Source organism: Eretmochelys imbricata, chromosome 8 (assembly GCF_965152235.1).
Source record: "Eretmochelys imbricata isolate rEreImb1 chromosome 8, rEreImb1.hap1, whole genome shotgun sequence".
NCBI classification, from domain to species: Eukaryota; Metazoa; Chordata; order Testudines; family Cheloniidae; genus Eretmochelys; species Eretmochelys imbricata.
Window position 1 is genome coordinate 29,278,641 of NC_135579.1, and position 19,803 is coordinate 29,298,443.

Here is a 19,803-nt window from a genome sequence, read left to right on the forward strand (position 1 = left end):
CATACTGTATAGGAAACAAACAAGAACTTGCACTGAGGCTAGACTAGATCCTGAATGAGCATTCCCAGAGGTTACTGTACTGATTCTACCTAGAAGAACCTCCATCACTGCATAAACTGCCAGTAAATGTTACACAATTAGGATATTTTAGAGTAGCAGCCGTGTTAGTCTGTATCCGCAAAAAGAAAAGGAGTACTTGTGGCACCTTAGAGACTAACAAATTTATTTGAGCATAAGCTTTCGTGAGCGACAGCTCACTTCATCGGATATTGTTGCTTATTAAAATTAAAATCACTCAGTCCCCCTGGCATCCTTATCACCAAACAGAATTAGTACCTGAGATAGCTACGAGCTGGAAACTAGTTGCAGGAGCTTGAATCTGCAGCTGGGTTTTTACATGTAAATACTAACAGGAGTTAGGAAGCCCACTCCTACCCACTTCTGTGGAATACAGCCATCTCTATAGCATGTTACCTGAGTGCAAGCAGAATTATAAAAAGCAAACTTCGTCAGGAAGACTATTCTGACCCCTCTCTTCATAAGGCACAGACAGAGTGGGTTTTTTGCTATCTCCTTTGGTGTAGATATTGGGAGAAACCTAATCTGAGTTTTTTGTAGTGGAATCAGGCTAAGCTAATGCAAATGATAGATCTTGCCACCTTCAGAATTATATGCGAGGCCCGTGTTAACTAACACTTTGTGCATCCACAAAGAGGAGAGTTGTCTTAGCGTATGATGCTCAGAGAGAGGCGGGTTTGGATTCCTGAGATAACTAGGGCCCAGACTACTTAGGGCTTTGAAGAACAGGACCTTAAAATTGATCTCGTATTTGACAGGGAGCCAGAAGAGCAGGAGGGTGATGTATTCTCATCTCCCCTAAGGACGGGGCTGTCACATATAGGACAAATCTGGAGCACTTCCAGATTTTTTTTTTTTTTTTTTTTTAAACAGGCAGGGTACATTTTGGCTCATTTTATTTATACAGTCAACATGGCACAGAAAAACTCTCATTTAACAAAAAGAAAAGGAGTACTTGTGGCACCTTAGCGACTAACCAATTTATTTGAGCATAAGCTTTCGTGAGCTACAGCTGTAGCTCACGAAAGCTTATGCTCAAATAAATTGGTTAGTCGCTAAGGTGCCACAAGTACTCCTTTTCTTTTTGCGAATACAGACTAATACGGCTGTTACTCTGAAACCTCTCATTTAACAGTTCAGCTGTTACGACAACGATACCTAGATGATGATGAACTCTCTCGCCTTAAAGTATTGAGATGAAACAAGGATGGCGCGAGACAGACTGCAATGTTGGTCGGAGTCATCTGGTTTTCCTCAACAAAAGCAACTACTTCTCGGAGAAAGAAGAGAAGGATTTTCAGAGCTTCCCGGTTTTCGTCTGGGAGCAGAAGAATGGCAGCCTGAACTGCATGAAACTGTTGATCCTTTGGCAAATCTGAAGATAGAAGAATTAGGAAACTCATGAGAGAGTTTGATCAGATAAAACATTAAATAAAAGAACGAACACAGTATCCCCTAAATAGGGCATCAATTCCATACATCAGTTCTCCCATTACTCAGGATCATAGAACAGTCCTCAGAGATGGCAAAGACCCTAAAGGCCACCATTCCGGGTGTCGACACACCTATTTGCACCAGTTTAGTAAAGCCAGTTAATTTAAGCCTCCACAAGAGGTGTACAAAGTGGTTTATTTCAGCTGGTCTTAAAAGCTCTTCCTGATAGCCTTATTTCAGTTTCTTAAGTCTGTTTAAAATCCAGATAAGGGCTTGTCTATACCTGGAGTTATTCAAAGACAGTTATTCCTGAATAACTCCCTGTTCAGCCATACTTACTCCAGAAGCAGAGTGCCCACTGGGGTAGGCTAAACAGGAACAACTGTTTACTTTAAAAACAGATTTTTTTATTTAAAATCTTTATTTTAAATTAAAAAAAAAAATCTTTACCCAGAGATTAGGATATTATTCCATATTCTACAGACAGGAAATAACAAGCAACTAGGACTCCTGTAGTCAACGCTTTGCCTCCAGGCAGCAGGACACATGTTCCTCGTGTCAAAGTAAAGTAATGTAATGTAACAAAACTCAAGATTTAATCTTTTTAGAAAGCTTGTGCTTATTTAAGGTTTAAATGCCTTTTCCAGGTTACAGAAAAGATTGTCATTAAAAAACCTTGAGGCACCAACATCACATGCCTCCAGAATAAGTTCTTGCTGCATCGCTGTATCGCAAAAATAAATTCAATTAAAACAAACTATTGGAGACAGAACTAATTCCAAACAATTGCAAATGATGTAGTTTGCCTTATGGTTTATTCTTCTTTCAGACAATGTAGACAGGCTGACAGAAGACATAGGAATCAGCTGGTATTTCCAGTGAAAATGCCATACCAAAGAACCTGCACTCATGCTAAGAAGTACCTGATCTCAAGGTGCAGTCTTATTGAAATGAACAAGACTACTTGCATAGTCAGGTGCTCCTCAGTGAGAGTAACAGATTATGCCCTAATTTAATATACAGAAACAACCATTTAAAAATCAAGTCAGAACACCAGCCACAGAGTACTGTTAAAGGGAATGTGTGTGACAGAGAGAGAGAAAACACAAGGGTAAGGAAAAGAGATTATATTTGTCATATAATCTGAGACCAATATTTTCATATTGATTTTAGAAGCCCATCTTGAGACACACTGGATCTTATTTGAGAAGTGCTGAGCACCTGCAGCTCCCATTGACTTCAACTGGGCTTAAAGATGCTCAGAACTTCTGAAAAGTCACGCCCCCAGCAGCATAAATGTTGGATTCTCAAAATATGGAGCACACAAAATCAGACGTGACTTTTGGCCTAAATGTCCAAGAAACTCAGAAAATTTAAAAAATTACATACACTGATAGATGTGGAGGAAGGATTCACAAAGCTTGCTAGTGAATATAGGCTCAGGAAGATCTCGGAAATACTGCTTTACCATATCTGCCACATCAAACGCCGACTGCCCTTCATAAGTTACATTGTTTGGGTCATTTTCATTCATTTCCCTTAAAGAAAGGATCCTAGATTTAACGCCTGATTTTCTGAACAGGCCAACCTATTAAGAGAACAGACAGACATAACCTAAGTCAGAATAAGCAATTTTTCTCCTTAACTCTGACATTGAAGTACTTATGATGGCTGTACATGCACACACTGTACATGGGACATGCTTTTGCTCACAGGTACATTAAAATATATCCCCGGCATTGCTTTGAAAAGTCAGCTACTACCAATGGGGGGGAGGGATAGCTCAGTGGTTTGAGCATTGGCCTGCTAAACCCAGGGTTGTGAGTTCAATCCTTGAGGGGGTCATTTAGGGATCTGGGGCAAAAATTGGAGATTGGTCCTGCTTTGAGCAGGGGGTTGGACTAGATGACCTCCTGAGGTCCCTTCCAACCCTGATACTCTATGATTCTAATGCACTCTGATCTCTTTAGAAACAGCTTGGAAATTCCCTATTCTCCAGCTGAACCACACTGGAACTCTTGGTGCATCAGTTAACCCAAGAGTGAGAGTCCTCACTGAAGACTTTTCATGTAGGATTTTTTTTTTTCCCTTTTAAATCAATTTGTATTGGCTCTCTCAGTTTATATCAACAGGATAAGATGTTAACACTAGGTCTGCAAGTTGCGAGTGCACTTTGGGTGTTGTGTATCAAAGAGAAAAGGGTTTATACAGAAGTATGAATTTAAATTAATACCTAGGTAACTGCATTAAGCACTGAGCTGGATATCCAACTGCATAAAGTTTCACATGCCTATTATTTAGAGTTGGATGAAAACCAGAATTTCCATTTTGTGGAAAATTCCAATATTTCAAATAAGTTAATTTCAGTTTGGAATGAAAATTGGAAATTTTTTAATTTTCCATGAGACAAAAAATTCTGAAAAATTCAATTTGGATAATGTCAAAACATGTCATTTCAATAATATCATTTCAATTAATTTTGTTTCAACTTTTATAATATTAAAGTATTTAGTGTTATATATTTTAATATATAGTAAAGTTAATGTTTTAACATAATATAAAGTCAAAGCCAAATTAACCAAAGTGACACTATTAAAATGACATGTTTTGACATTGTCACAGAACATATATTCCCTTTTTAACTGCAAGATATAAATTTGTACCCTAACACCATAATATGTATTTAGATCATTTTTTCATTTGCATAGTATTTGGTTATACATGTCTACACAAATCTGCAAATTAAACACTGTATTGACAGATCTTCCTTTAATATGCACACAATGACATACAAAGCAGCTCCCCACTTCAGCCAGTTTAATTTTCAATGAAGACAGTCTTTATCCCAAATCCAGGACTCATGTAAAATGAGTTTTCTAAGTGAACTGAATCTTTTTAAAAAAAAACGAAAATAAAAAACCCACAACCCTCCATGGGTTTAAGTTATACGAGAAAAAGATTAATGAACCCTAACTAGATTTGTGATCCAAACAGTTGGAGAGAGATGGAAAACTTCTAACTTTACAAACTTTCCCTATCCGTATTACAGAGGTATCGCAGCATATTGCATCTGATGAAGTGAGCTGTAGCTCACGAAAGCTCATGCTCAAATAAATTGGTTAGTCTCTAAGGTGCCACAAGTCCTCCTTTTCTTTTAGCATATAGCATGTGGCTCATAATTGTGGGCACTAATCTGCAAATATCTTCAGAGCAGCGGATAAATGTAATCACAGCCCTATTATATGCCATGAAAAGATACAGCCCAATTCTTAGAGATGTAAAATGAGAATTCAGATGTTGCAATGCTTTCAGACTGTACAGAGCAGAGACAAAGGGTGCTACAGGTGTTAGATTTTGCTTTTTACCACTAAAGTACCATTAAAAGAAGGCAGTTTACCCACATTTGCCAAGTGAACGGAACAGCTGCAGGTGCTATAGACAAAGAACGACAGATAAATTTATACTGGGGTGGAAATAAGGTATCCACAAAAGGAGAACAATATCGCTATTCCATGCAGGGTGCCCACTCACGCCTGTTCAGACACCACCATTAGAAGCCTTTGAGAGGAAAGAATGTCCTTGAAAGGGTTGACAAAGCAAAAGAAACTGGCGGTCAGCTCTCTACGGGCTCCAAGTTAAAAACATCTATGGAATGAAGGGTCACTCAAGTCATACTTAGGTTTGTTTTCTATATATACCTGGTCAAGAAAGTGGCTTCTTAAGTACTCCATGGCCTGGATAATGCTCTTTGGAAGCGGATAGCTTGTTCGCTGAACATTTAGCAGTAATGGGACCCCAAATACATTTTTGTCCTTATAGTCAGGGGCTTTGATTTTTCTAATGAACTTTGGAACAGTCCTGAAAACAAAAATAAATACATTCGAACCATTAGCTGCCCTTCCATTCAGGCAGTTTAGAGCAGGGGGCACTGGGAATCTCCCCTCCCCCCTCCAAAAAAACCCTCTCTTTATGCTGTGCACATTTAGGAAGGTGTGTGCCACCTCTGTTCCTTCCCCAAATGCTGCAGCCTTATTACACTCATGGCAGCACAAAGAAATCAACACTTAAAAACACAGCGACAGCCTAGGCTGTGTGTCAGAAGTCCCTTAAATTAGCAGGGTGCAGCTCCCATAAAGAAATCCTCATTTCAAGCTGAAACTCTTGCAGAATACACTCCCATCCTTATGAGAGAGAGGCAGGTTCCTCTGTTGTGTCCCTACATTCAGGAGTTAGAACCCTGCATAAAGATGCAGAATTGTTATTGCCGATCACAATGGCAGGTGAATTTTATTTATTTATTTAAGCTACAACCAGGAAAGAAGGGGTTGGAGTAGGTCTCTGTCCTAGACCCTAATTCCCTTTGTCTCAGAGAAGTTGTTTCAGAGAAAAGCCCTATGAACGGGCAACCTTTGGAAGAAAGCTTGGACTGTTATTTAAGTTATCAATAATGCCAAACTGCAGGAAAGGGTGACAGTCCGGGTGAAATCCTGGCCCCACTCAAATCAGTAGCAAAACTCCCATTGAGAGAGTGGGATCAGGATTTCACTCCAGATGTGCATACTCAGTTCAGAGCAGGGTAAGGTATCCACCTGCTTTTGCCAACTGTCATCTTTCCTGAAGTAGAATATGTTAACACAACAACTTACCAGTTCCAGCCCTGTTTACTGGAAGGAGAGTATTTGTCCATTAAAGCAGTGAGTTTCAACAAAGCAAGTTTCTGTATTCGGTTTAGGTGGGCTGCTGACTGGTTATCTATTTGTACAGAAAGGCTTTCCAAGTTTACAGTCTCCTCTGTAGACCACTGTCGCCTCTCATGTCTAAGAAGTAAACATTATTTAGGTTAAAGGAATGTTCTTATTGCTCATGTAAGTCTCTGCCTAAAGCAATGAAACACCTATGGAACATTTTGTCCTATCAATCAATCACTTCAAAAGTGACCTTTTCCAAGCAGATTTTGGTTGCATTTTACATAAAAGGTCTAGGCTATGAGGTACTGCACCAATGTGAACGGTTCAAATGAGAGAGAGGAATGAGCCACAAAGTTTGGATCTGGATCTCTCTCTCTGTTTATGTGACCATCACTGTGATACCACAGCACCTAATGCTTGGATCTAGTTGGTTCCGGTTTTTGTCTAGTTGAAATGGATTTACATTTCTCATTGTTTTGAGAAGGTGATTGTGTTTTGGACTGAGGGGAAGTTCTTGGAGGTAGGGTAGGAGGAGGAGGGGAAGGTTATAAAGAAAAATGAAGCTGACCTGTTGGAATGTGATAATGATGATCCCATCTCTGAATCTGTTATGTATGCCAGTTCTGGAGAATCAAGCTCATTGCCATGCTTGAAGTTCTGTTTTCCATCAGCAGCTGGTAGATCTGCCAGTTTCTCTTCTGAATGCTTTTTTATCTCAAGGTGGATTTCTTTCGGGGAAGATGGACACGGAGAAGTTGAGTCGTTCGCAAAATCAGAGTCTCCATCATCTGAGAACTTCTCAGTCCACTGATTGACTAACTTTCTGAGCCCATTGACATGTTCCATAACATTGTCTAGTTCTGAAAAAACATCGTCGTCACTAACTTCCGGCATCTCCATCTTATTAAGATGAATAGGAATGCTGGGCACATTGTCATAGATACTCAGCCTGTTATCTATAAACGACAGAGGACTCAGAGGGGTCTCAGACTCCTTAGAACTAGTTCTAATTCTGTTCCGTCTGCATCCATGAAAGCTTCCAGTTCTCCAGTTCACAGAAGTGTTGTCTGTTGGAGATAAGAAACTGTTCGTAAGTGCTTTGGGGAAAGTCCCAGGCTTATGGCCTTGTGGTACATGAAACATTTGGTTTGCATGCAAATTGATTTCATTTTTGAAGTTTTGCTCAGATACATCATTCCAGAGACAGAGCTTGCTGGAGTCGGAGTCCTCTGCATACACGCCTCCCCGTTTAGCATAACTCCTGACTTTGATAACAGGACTCGGAGTGCTCACTGTGCTGCTGGTTTCAGACTGGCTGCTGCTGCTGCAAGTGTGGGGAGAATAGGAAGAATTTTTTTTCATCTGGCTGTCAGATAGGTCACTAATATCTACACAATTAAGGTTTTTCAGCTTCTCTTCATTCAGTCCCTCCTGAAGAACAGGTTCACCGATAATGGGTTTGGCCTTTGACTGAGCAGCTCTCTTTACACTGGAACTCCTTATGCGCAGTTTCTCCATTTTCTTTAGAAAGCTCTTCTCCTTTTTTTGTGATGGTTTATCCAAAAGCTTCTCCTCGCTGATGATGTTTAAGAACTCACTAGGGGAAGGAGAACAACTGAAAGTAGAGTCAGGAGAGGCCAGTTTACTTGAGGAACACCTTGAGGAACTAGTGCTGGTCTCAACATCCTCAAAAGTCTTAGGGAAGCTGATAATGTCACTGTCCCCACTGCTAGTACTGTGAATTGAAGACACATCATGCTTCTCTCCTTGGTCTGAAAAGGATATCTCCTCACTACCAGTGCTCTTAAGTCTTGGACTGTCTGGGACTGATGCACTTGACCCTTTTTCAGGGAAACCTTCTATGCTCTCCAGGCGAGACCATCTCTGACTGCACCTCTCATAAGCCCATTTGTTACTTATTGCACAAGGTTCATCCTCTTCGGATTCATCACTCTTAAAGTAAAGAAAGTACAGTTCAAGGGGTAAAGTCCAGCAAGTTTTAAAATATCTAAGATGCAATGAAAAAGGAGGTTTAACTTTTTATGCTTATTTGAGTCACTGCAGTACTTTTAAATATAGATTTCTACATTGTAACAACATTCAGCCTAAAGCACTTCAGGATGAGCATTGTTTTGCTAATTGAGAGGGTTTGGGGAGAGACAGCACTTAAGCATGCTGGTAGCTTTGTTAAAAGAGAACAGAACTGACTGGATAATGACAATTCTGTTTCATGGCAACTTTCAAAGTTTGGTTTCAAAATCTAGTTTCTTTCAACATCGGAACAAAGCCAAAACCCCTGGAACATTTTAATGAAAGTAAAATTGTGTTGAATTGTCTGTTTTTTCAGATCAAAACCTGAACTTTTCTATTAGGGAAGGGGGTGGCTGGGTGGGCAGGTGCATGAAGGGAAGGGGTGTGTCTGTCTGTCTCCAAGGTGGTGGTTAGAGCACAGGCTTAGGATGCAGGAGACCCAGGTTCAAGTCCCTGAATCAGACAGAGAAGGGACTCGAACGTGGATCTCTCATATCCCAGGCCAGCACCATAGCCACCAGGCTAGAGTGAGAGAGAAAGTCTGGCTGTCTCTCCTATCCCCAAAAACTTTCTCAAAAGAGATTTGTTTCCACAAAATATATTGGCTTCAACAAAATAGCATATTTTGATGAAATTTCATTTAGTCCAAAGTGTTCCAACCAGCTCTAAAAGAGATATTGAATACTTTCAGGGAGGCACAGGGTGGGATTTCTGGAAGTAGCTAAGTAGGGTGACTGGTTTTCGACCAGAACACCCTGTTGAAAAGGGATCCTGGCAGCTCCACTCAGCACCGCTGACCAGGCCGTTGACTGTCTGGTTGGCGGTGCCGCGCAGCAGGGCTGTCAGGCTCCCTGCTAGCCTTCGCACCGTGCAGCTCCTGGGAAGCGGCCGGCATGTCCCCCTTCCGGCTCCTATGTGTAGGGGCAGCCAGGGGGCTCCGCACACTGTCCCCACCCTGAGCGCCATCCCTGCAGCTCCCATTGGCCGGGAACCACAGCCAATGGAAGCTGTAGGGGCAGTGCTTGCGGACGGGGCAGTGCGCAGAACTGCCTGGCCACACCTCCACATAGAAGCCGGAGGCGGGGTGGGGGGTGGGAGACACATGTCGCTGCTTCCAGGAGCTGCTTGAGGTAAGCACTGCCCAGAGCCTGCACCCAGACCCCCTACCCCAGCCCTGATCCCCCTCCCACCCTCCAAACCTCTTGGCCCCAGCCCGGAGCACCTTCCTGCATCCCAGAGCCCCCTCCCATACTTCGAACACCTCGGCATCACCCCCCAGCTTGGAGCACCCTCATCCCTGGCCCCACCCCCAGCCGGAGCCGTCACCCTTTCCCGCATCCCAACCAACTGCCTCACCCTGGAGCCTCCTACCACATTCTGAACTCCTCATTTCTGACCCCACCCCAGTGCCCACACCCCCAGCTGGAGCCCTCACCCCCGTCCCTTGAGCCAGCCCAGTGAAAATTAGCAAGTGCATGAAGGTGAGGAGAGTGAGCAACAGAGGGAAGGGGGGATGGAGTGAGCAGGGAGTGGGGCCTTGGAGAAGAGCCAGGGGGCGAGGCAAGGGTGTTCAGTTTTGTGCGAGTAGGAAGTTGGCAACCCTATAGGTAAATGACTTAGGCACACTAGTCCCATTGACTGTCCAGGGGCTTTGTGCTCTTAAGTGCTTTGGAAAAATAAATCCGCAGTGCCCAGTCTTTAATTCTCTCCAGCCACTCATTTGTCTGAAAACAAAAGACAGTGTCAGTAGCCAACAAACAAGTTAAAAATGTACCCAGATCAAAGGAAGAGCACACAGAGTGCAATAAAACAAGTGTGCATGGGTTCAAGTGACTGACAGCGATATAAGGAACTTTTCACTTTTCACCTAATAGCATAAGAGAAGCAAAACCTTCCATAATCAAAATCCCATTCTCATAATAGGCACCCACATTGGCAGTCTCAAAGGAAAATTTTCCTTTTCCGTGCTATGGAAAATGGTATGAGTTTTTTAAAACAACATGATAGTTAGCTCTTTAAAATCCTAGTGCAGAACGGCAAAACTGTCGTTTTAACCCATGTCAGCTAGTCAAGGGAATCCTAGGCTGTCCCTAGTGTGGACAAGCCCATGGAGAATGAACTACCCTCTCACTTGAAGAGATAAGAAGGTGGGTTAGGAAATATCATTTATTGGACCAACTTCTACTGGTGAGAGATGCAAGCTTTTCAGCTTAGGCTGTGCCTACACTTTTGGTCTTTCAGAGGTGTTTAAACTCCTTTACTTCCAAAAGACAAAAGGTTTGCCACAACAAGCGCCAGCGTGAACAGCGCTTTGTGGGCAGGAGCGCTCTCCTGCCGCTAAAATGCTGTTTCTCGGCTCTCCTGCTGACAACACAAATGCTGCTCGTTGGGGGTAGAAGTTTTTTTGTCAGCATGAGAGCCAAGAAACAGCAACTACATTGCATGACTTTTAGTGGCACGGTTGTGGCGACACAGCCATGTCGCTAAAAGCTGTGTAGTGTAGACATAGCCTTACACAGAGCTCTTCTTCAGGTCTGGGAAATGCATTCAGTGTCACAGCTAAATACAAGGTGGAACAGATTATTTAGCATAAGTAGTCAACACATTTCAAGGGACCACTTAAGGTGAAATGACTCATTAACACCTCTCTAGTCACCGAGAAGGGGGCCTAGGTAGTTTAGTAGGTTACAGACTCTTGTAATAAGCCACAAATCCAGTGTCTCTATTTAAGTCCATGATTTTTAGTGTCTAGCCGAGTTATGAATTTAAGCTCCCAGGCTCATCTTTCGAAAACGTTATGCAGATTTTCTTTGAGAATGAGGACAGAGGTCAGACAAAGTGATCGCTTTGTGAAAAGTATTCACTCACAGGTGATTTGGTGTTTGTGTCTTTTATCATGTTTCTGTGTGAATTAATTCAAGAGCATAGTGATTGTCTCATTTCACCCACATAGTCGTTATTGGGCCATTTAGTGTACTGGATGAGGTACACCACCATTGGTGCCGACACCGTGGGTGCTCCAGGGCTGGAGCACCCCTGGGGAAAAATTGGTGGGTGCACCCACCGGCAACCAAGCTCCTCTCCCTGTCCCCCCACCCCTAGCCTACGCCTCCTCCCCTGAGAGCACCACGTCCCCGCTTCTCCACCTACCTCCCAGCACTTGCCATCGCAAAACAGCTGTTTCGCGGCATAACAAGCTCCATGAGGGAGGGAGGAGGAGCGGGAACGCGGTGCGCTCAGGGGAGGAGGCGGGGAAGAGGCAGGGATTTGGGGAAGGGGTTGGAATAGGGGCAGGGAGGGGCGGAGACTTTGGGGAAGGGGTTGGAATGGGGGCAGAGCAGGGGTGGAGTCATAGCGGGGCCAAGGGCAGAGAGGGGTCAAGCACCCTCCAGCGCCAGGAGAAGTCGGCGCCTATGTACACCACCATGTTGTTTTAAGACTCGTGGATCTTGAAAGGTGTGTTGTGTGCGGTGTTGGTCATCATAGCGATGGAGATATTTCGACAGGTTTTGCATCTGTTGTTCTGGCAGGGTCTGTTGCCACTTTGAGTTGGTGTGTCCTGGTCTAGGGGGAGCTTGCTTCTGATGATGAGTTTGGAGAGGTTAGGGGATTGTTTGAAGTCCAGAAGAGGAAGTTCAGGCCTGAATAAGAGCTTTGTGTAAGCTCAATAGCCTGTTGTTCTCACCGACCTTGTCTCTCTAATATCCTGGGACCAATACAACTACAACAAAACTGCAAAACCTCACCTATAGATCAGTTGAGATACAGTGGCTAGGAAGCTTGCACAGAGCCCTCTTCTGAGCGTACATTTTCAGGCCCTGATTCAGAAGAGTCTCCCTAATCAGGGCAGCACTTAAGCACATGTTGTGTCAAGGCATCTGGGCAGTCCATTTGTCAACTCAAAAGCATTAAAAATCTCTGAGTAAAAACTTTCATCTTACCAGGCAATGACATATGTACCAAGTTATGCTATTTTTTAAAAATGCTCTATTTGGCTAAGTTACAAAATGAAAACTGATAAAATTTTTAATTAGATTCCTACCTTTAATTTTTTTCAATTGAAAATGCATGTGTTTTGCAGGACAGGTTTGCTCACTGACAACTCAAATTAAGACAACAGAAAGATAAACAATTGCTAATCCTTAATGGATCTTCTTCAAAACATGCCTGCCACTTTACATGGTTTGTTTTAAATACCATCGAGTAATTTTTTTATTTTTAACCAAAATGACAACCAAAATTTAAAGTCATACCCGTTTTCTCTGACGACTTATTTCCACTTTCATTGCTGCACACTTGTTCAGTGTATTTAACCGTCTAGGGGAAAGGAAAAAAAAAGGACTGAAGATTTTAAGCCAAATTATTTTCTTAAATAAAAGCAGACAGACATTCTTATAACTGCCCTTGAACTCTTAAAAACACAGTCTGAACTTCTGCCAGTAATAACTGACTTTCTGCTGTGGGTTCCTGAAACGCCCCCAAACCACCAACCCAGTTCTGCAGTAACATGATGTTGTCTACAGCTAGAGTTCTCCCCTTGCCGAGTCCGAAGAGAGGACTATAACCAATCAGAATGTTATTTCATTAATAAAAGCTTAAGAAAGCTTTGGTGATTGTGAAGGATGCTACATCAATGTAAGACTTTGGCAAAGAAAAAAGTCTTGGTCATATTAATGTCTTAAAACATAAGAAATAAACCAGTGGGACTAAGGGAGATCATTAGGACTTTCGTAGGGTTTTTTTTTTTTTAAATCATTTCGGTGGTACTGCAGGATCAATAAGGCCCCAAACCAGCAAAGCACTTAAGCACATGAGTAATCGCTTTGACATCAACGTGAAATGTTGAGATGTAGTTCCAGTAAATTAAAAAAAAAAGTGCCATTATTCTAATGTGATTCTGATGGTGAATGGATTAAGGAGAGCCAGAATAGTATTCCATCTCACTCTGTACACAGAGAAAATAGTTTTGCTATAGAGAAACTCATTCAGGCAAGCACTGAAGCACCTACCTCACTTTTAAGTATGTAAGGCCATTGGTTTCAATGGGACTTAAGCATGTGCTTAAGAGCTTTCTTGAATTGGGATGTCAGACAAGTCATTTGTTAAACAAAACAAAAAATATACCCTCAAAAAGAGTATGTTAAATGCTAAACACTATAAGCATAATTTTCATGTGTGCTGGGATGGGGAAAACTCAAACTAATAATATTTACCTGTACAGAGAATCAATAGCATCTCGATCTAAAAATTCATGATCTTTCCTCACAGTTTTGATGTCGATAGGAAACTGCATGTCTGTGAATATAAAATATTTATAATTAAGCTTGGAGGGTTTAGATTTTTATCAGTAAAGATTGTTAAACATCAATTTCATCACACACACAGAAAACAATGAAAAAATATATCCATCAATATTAAACAAGATTTACAGGTTAGGCAAAGAAAGAAAAATGCTACTTGAGAACTTAAGACTTTGATTTAAGGCTATTTACTTGGCATATTTTGATATGTGAAGTATGTAGATAATTTGTGTTTTAATGGTTATAAACTTTAACTTTTTTCTTCTCAACAACTCATTAATTTCAACAGTCATTAAATAATTGTCTGACCCTTCCACTGAATGACCTCCCCCAATGATTTCCCGCAACTGTGAAAATTAAAAAAAAAAGGAAAACTTGAAAAAAAAGCTTATAAACGCTGATATCTGTTGAAATTATTTTTTAAAAAATGAAAAAAAAAAATCAAATTCTGCCAACCCTACTTATAGTCTCTTCACAAAGATCATAATATGAACATCTGCAAAGAAGTTAAACAGTACTTGCCATCACATTTCAGTTTAAGCTAGATAAAACTAAATATAAATATACACACATGCAATTGACATGCAAATAACTAAGGGCCCAATCTCCAAGTAATTACATACGAGTAATTTTACGCACACGCCCTCAGTGGGATTACTCACATGCAGAGCTATCCAGGGAGTGGGGTGGGGGTGGTACGCGAGACATAGGCGCCGAGTTTCCAATCTGCCGGGAGGGGGTGCTCCCCCCAGGCTCTGCCCCCACTCCACCCCTTCCCAAGCCCCCACCCTGCTTCTTTCCACCCCCACCCCACCGCACTCACTCTTCTCCCCTCCCACCCACCCCCGAACCTCCTGATACCATGAAACTTCTGATCCACGGCAGGTGGTAGGCACTGAGAGGGAAGGGGAGGCACTGATTGGGGGGCCCGCCAGCGGGCAGGAGGCGCTGGGGAGAGGGGGAGGTTCTGGTATGGCAGCTCCTTCTTGCCCCTCCGCCCGCCTCCTCACCCCACTCGCCTGCCCAGCTCACCTCCTCACGATTTTATCAAAGGGTGGGGGCCCCCAAAGCGTGGGGCCTGGGCAGTCGCCCCGATTCAACGTACCCAAGGGACAGGTCTGCTCACATGCGTAAGTGTTTGCTGGACTAGGGCCCCAGTGTTTACAAGACTAGGCTATTAGGTTGCATCAAAACCAAGGTTCTTAGTTTTATTTAACTTAAACTGAAATGTGATGGCAAGTATAGTCTAAATTCTTTGTCAAAAACCACCAAAATCACTAGAGTCACGATAAAGTTATGTGATGGTAATACTGCCTACATATGTTTATAAAACTGGAATTTCTTACAAAAATCTTGCCTATAGGAAGGACTTGCTCACTACACACAGCCTAGACACTCTGCTTAAACTTTAATGAGATCAACAAAACATGCCACACTTGAGTAAAGCAGTTCTCCAGTTTAAAAGTATGACTAAAAGGTTTGACAGCCCAGATTTTGAGATATGCCCTCCCAGATCAAGGAGGATGCTAGTTCTACTGGCACAGTTTTTCTTGGATTCTTTTCTAGATCTTACTGACATTTAAATATCAAGTGAAGTCAGAACACTGCATTCCATCCTCAGGTTAATTCAGAGAGTATTATACAGTATGGTACACTGAGGATCTACACAAAATGTAAGGTTGCATACAAAATGCTTGTTTATATCTATGTATTTCAGTCTGACAAAGGATATCATGAGACATCACATTTTAAGGCATATGACTTCCAAGCTGAGCTTTGACTATCTGATTTCTCAATCTTAATGTTGCAATCACTGATTTGTTTGCTGGTTTGTTTTAAAGAAAGGAAGTGTTGCCAGTGATGTTTGTAAATTCCTTGATCTATAGCTATTTGGTTTCATGTCCCCTCAACCCAGCTATCCTAAATCAAAAGTTTAGACTAATAAACAAATATTAAAAAGCATATTTCTAACATGCAAACATAAACTCTGTTTTTAAATGTTTATAACTTCAAAATGACAATAACTTTTTCCAAACTTGGAATAACCCTTGTAGCCCAATAACACTATGAGAACAAGCTGAGACTGAATTTATAATCTATTTGAGACATTTCTGATTGGAAGAGTATTTTCCCCCCCCTTTAAAAAAAAGTGGTTCAAACAATTATGTTCAAGCATTTTTGGGAGGGTGGAGAGAGAGCTTGAGGGATTGCTAGGAGTGAAAAACTAAACGTGGAAAATTTCAGACAAAAAGGAAGGAGACTGAAAAAGTTTCGAGCTATTAAAACGTAGGGAAACTGAAATTCAACCTGAATTGCAATCTCTGCTACCAGCGCCTATTACTCATATTTGGTCCTTCCCCCTCTCCCCCAATCTTTTTTTTTTTAAAGCACTTTACATTGCTGCACAAACATTGACTTAAGATATAGTTTCCGTGTGCACAGCACAACTCAGCTACATGTTTTGTTTGATAAACTGGATCAGATTAAATTTGTAAGAATTGGTTACAACAACATGGCTATGCTTACAGTATAAGTGTGGTCAGAGGTACTGAGCTCTGAAAGATTTATTTTTTAAGGGATTCCAGTTGGTTTTAAAATCAGATGCATGGATCATACTGTACCTTCAAATAACTGAGCATATTGGGGGAAACCAGTGGCCCTCAGCCAGTCACAGGCTTCTTTGGCTTCAATTTCTGTAACAAAACAAAAGGTTGATTTTCAGTGATTAACAAGAAATTTAGAGATCAAGTAATTGGAGTGACTTATTAAATAAGCAAGCTTATTCTGTATGACTCCACAAAGGTGGATTCCTGAGGAATCCTCCGTATGTGAGTTCTGCTAGTTTACCGTTTCAAGGACAAGAACTTGTTTTATGGCATGTGTACACACACGCGCACATACACAGTATTTATTCCACCATAGAGTAGATGCATCAAACATACAAATATGTTGAAAGTGGGGTATATTTGCTATACAGTGTACAAGTCTATGTCATCCACCTGTGAAGATCTGTGAAACATCTGTTATATGTTGGAATGAACAAAAAAGGATCTATGATACATATGTCCAGCTACCAGTCCAAGATATCAATGGCCAGTCACACATACTGACTCTTAGGCATGACAGCAGGACATACACCTAGCACAGAACACTACTTTATTAATTAAACTGGAAGGCCAGCACACCATTAGTAACACTGGACACCACTTACTAGTTCTTCGTAACAAGAATTTGCCCCAGTATAGTACCTGTTGGTAGGGTCTTTTAATATTTTGTTCCTGGCCCACTATCAATTCCACTAGGCAGTTACTTCAGCACAAGAGATATCAGGAATCAACTGCTCATTTTACAGCAATTATGGCCAATACTACAACATTCCCACAGAAGCAGAGGCAAAGCATAACCTTACAGAAATACAGAACACTCACCAGATGCCTTAAAAATGTAAACAAGTTTAGTATGCTGTTGGAAGAGCACATACCAGCTGCCTCTAAACTGTGCCAATATTGGAAGTTACTGGTGTTTGTTGGGGAGGAGAGGAATCCTGAACTGCACTCTTCTCCTTCCTAGGGAGGCTTCTAGTTGAGGTATGAGTCCAACCAAACTGTCAAGGCTTGTCTGACATATGGACAGTCCCTATACATTCTCCTCAGATCTTTAGAAAGAGCTTCAGAATCTGGCATACTAGACTGAAGGAACAAACCGGTTTGTTAAAATATATTTTCTAAACAAAAAAAGCATTCTATACATTTATGCATAGGAATGCATAGCCTGATTTCGCTTGAAATATTCAGCAGTAAGTTATCAGTTCAGTAAGGTGAAGGAATTCATCTATGTATTTCTATTTTTTTCATGAATTTACTGCTTTGCTCCTTCTTCATTAAGTGAATTTTAAATGTCTCTCTCTCTGAAACTGTTTTATTACATAATGCAAATTAGCTCAGTTTGATTAATGTAGGTAATCCTATTGCAACGCACACCCAAGCAACCCATTTTCACCTTCAAGTAAGGAGGTAGGTTGAAATGACATTTGTTTTAAACAGACTGATGCACTTCTCTTCATTTTTAAAATTTGTCACAAATTTCTACCACTATTCCAACTTCACCCAGTCTAAATACACCATTACTGCTGCTCTCATAGTACACATTTCATGTCCAATTGCCCTCAATTTGCATATAATTTTATCAAAGCATAGCCTTTATTAACAAAATCAGGAACAGATTGATAAATCACACACACATTCTTAAATGACATACTCTCAATAAGAGAAAAGAAAAAGAAATCTTTAGGCATTATCTTTACTAGGAAAAAAGCTTTGTTCTTAACTCGAGCTGTCTTCACTAGAATTTGACCTTGTGTTAGGTAAGGCCATTTGTAGTTTTCACACAAATTAGCAGGTCAAGGAAACCCTAAACTCATCTTAGTCTTTAACTCAACTTGCTCACTCTGCAAAAAGTAAACTACACCCTGCCTTGTCTTCATTAGAACTTTAACTCATGTTAGTTACTCAAGTTAAGCACATCTTTTTTTCCAGCAAATAGGGAAGAGTCTACATAGTCACATAAATGTTAAATAGTTTCCCAGGTTAAAGTAACCCAGAGCTTCCTTCTGAAACTACAGCTGCATTTCCACTGTGAATTGAATCAAGAAAAAGCTAATCCAGGAATAGCAGCTTAGCAAATGTTTCAGTTAGTAATTTTTCCATCAGCTAATGATCCTGGACACAATGACCTTTTCACCACAGTGATGAGAACAAGGTTAAGGCAGCTTCAGAAAAGTTGTACCGCTGACACTTCTATTCTGTAGCTAAATGAACTTCTACCTTCAGGTATTTTAATATAACACTTTACACAAACATTACAGACACTACAAAGTTCTTTACTTTGAATAGCTTTACCTTGGCCTGCTGCCTCTCTGTGACCAGGCTTCTGTACAGGAAGCATCAATACACTTCTTGCTCTACATCTGTTCCAATGTTAGAACTTTTGAAATGATCTAGCAGTTATTATTTCACTGCTAGAAATGGTTGCCAAAATGCTCTAAAAAAATCTATGGATGCCACTGAAGTCTAGGGAAGATTTAGGTGCAGCTCCTCTTAACTCTAATGGGAATTAAGATAGTTGGAAAATAGAGTCCCAGCTGTTTAGATGTGATCTAAGGACATTCCCCACCCCCCACCCCAAACTGTATCAATATGATACTAATCAACTTGAGAGGAGGAAATAAACTTTATCAAAAGAAAGATTTGTGTTGACCTACATTAGGCTCCTGATATGCCAGGCTAGTTTTCAGCCTGACAGAAGGAAATTTTAAGATACGCGCTGTCTGAAAGGCTATTGTGGTAACAATGGCATACATATTAAATACCCAACTGATGTTTTCTGTGGATGCACACAGAGTATTCCAATGCCCCCAAAATGTTAACAACTGAAAAAGGGACAATACTCATGAAGGCATGGCACTGTATTGCATCCACGGTACAGTATCAGCCTTGGGCACCAAGTATTAGAGATGTAAGTAACAAGGGACTTATAAATCCTGGTTTAACTGAGCTACTAAAATCATGAATATTCTTACTCTGTAAACTAACATATTGCTTTAAAAGTGTAGCTAAGAGACACCAAAGCTCAGTGAGGACTAAACTGGAGTCCGAGATATCCTTATGGAGCCCATCTCCTTACAAATAGTTATTTAGCCTGTTGAAATGGTCACCCATTTTATTTTTTGATCAGGGAAGCAACATAGCCTAGTAGTTTATGCAGAAGAAAGAGACATGAACTCTAGACTTCTAATACCGGCTCTGGCACAGAGCCACTTTGCCACTCCCAGTCTCAGTTCTCTCCAACTATGAAATCAAGATATGTATTTTACCTTAAAATGGTATGGGAATTAATAAATATTTGGACAGTTCTTGTAACAGGTGTACAAACTTTGTGTGTTAGCCACTGTCGATAACTACCAACCTCACTAAATTATTAGAATTGGTTTTGCCCCTACCCAGTTACACAGATACTACAACAGGGTCTATCAATAGACTTATTGACCAACTTTTTAAAATAGATATGCTAGTAAACACAGGATGATTCTAACTGCTTACTCTTTTTTGATGCCAATATAGCTGCTCAGATGCTTGTAGGGAAGGAGTCAGCCCTTCCTAAATAGAAGCAGGAAATGGGAGATCCTTTGAAAAGCTGGCACAGGAGTGACACTCCAAATTCTATTACAATTACATCCTCTTTCTCAGGATTGAGCAGAAGGCAGATTCCTGGAG

General features: G+C 41.1%; 1 protein-coding gene across 1 annotated transcript in view; it reads right to left on the bottom strand.

Annotated features, from left to right (window-relative positions):
- Nucleotides 1–19,803, bottom strand: part of LOC144268986 (rho GTPase-activating protein 7-like) — a 147,222-nt gene that overhangs the window by 10,269 nt on the left and 117,150 nt on the right. Inside the window, exons 2-9 of the mRNA XM_077824385.1 lie at nucleotides 16,153–16,224; nucleotides 13,445–13,526; nucleotides 12,485–12,548; nucleotides 6,769–8,153; nucleotides 6,159–6,329; nucleotides 5,211–5,370; nucleotides 2,902–3,100; nucleotides 1,237–1,453 (exon numbers count right to left, since the gene is read on the bottom strand). Of these exons, the coding sequence (XP_077680511.1) occupies nucleotides 1,237–1,453; nucleotides 2,902–3,100; nucleotides 5,211–5,370; nucleotides 6,159–6,329; nucleotides 6,769–8,153; nucleotides 12,485–12,548; nucleotides 13,445–13,526; nucleotides 16,153–16,224 (2,350 nt within the window). The remainder of the gene's footprint in view (nucleotides 1–1,236; nucleotides 1,454–2,901; nucleotides 3,101–5,210; nucleotides 5,371–6,158; nucleotides 6,330–6,768; nucleotides 8,154–12,484; nucleotides 12,549–13,444; nucleotides 13,527–16,152; nucleotides 16,225–19,803) is intronic.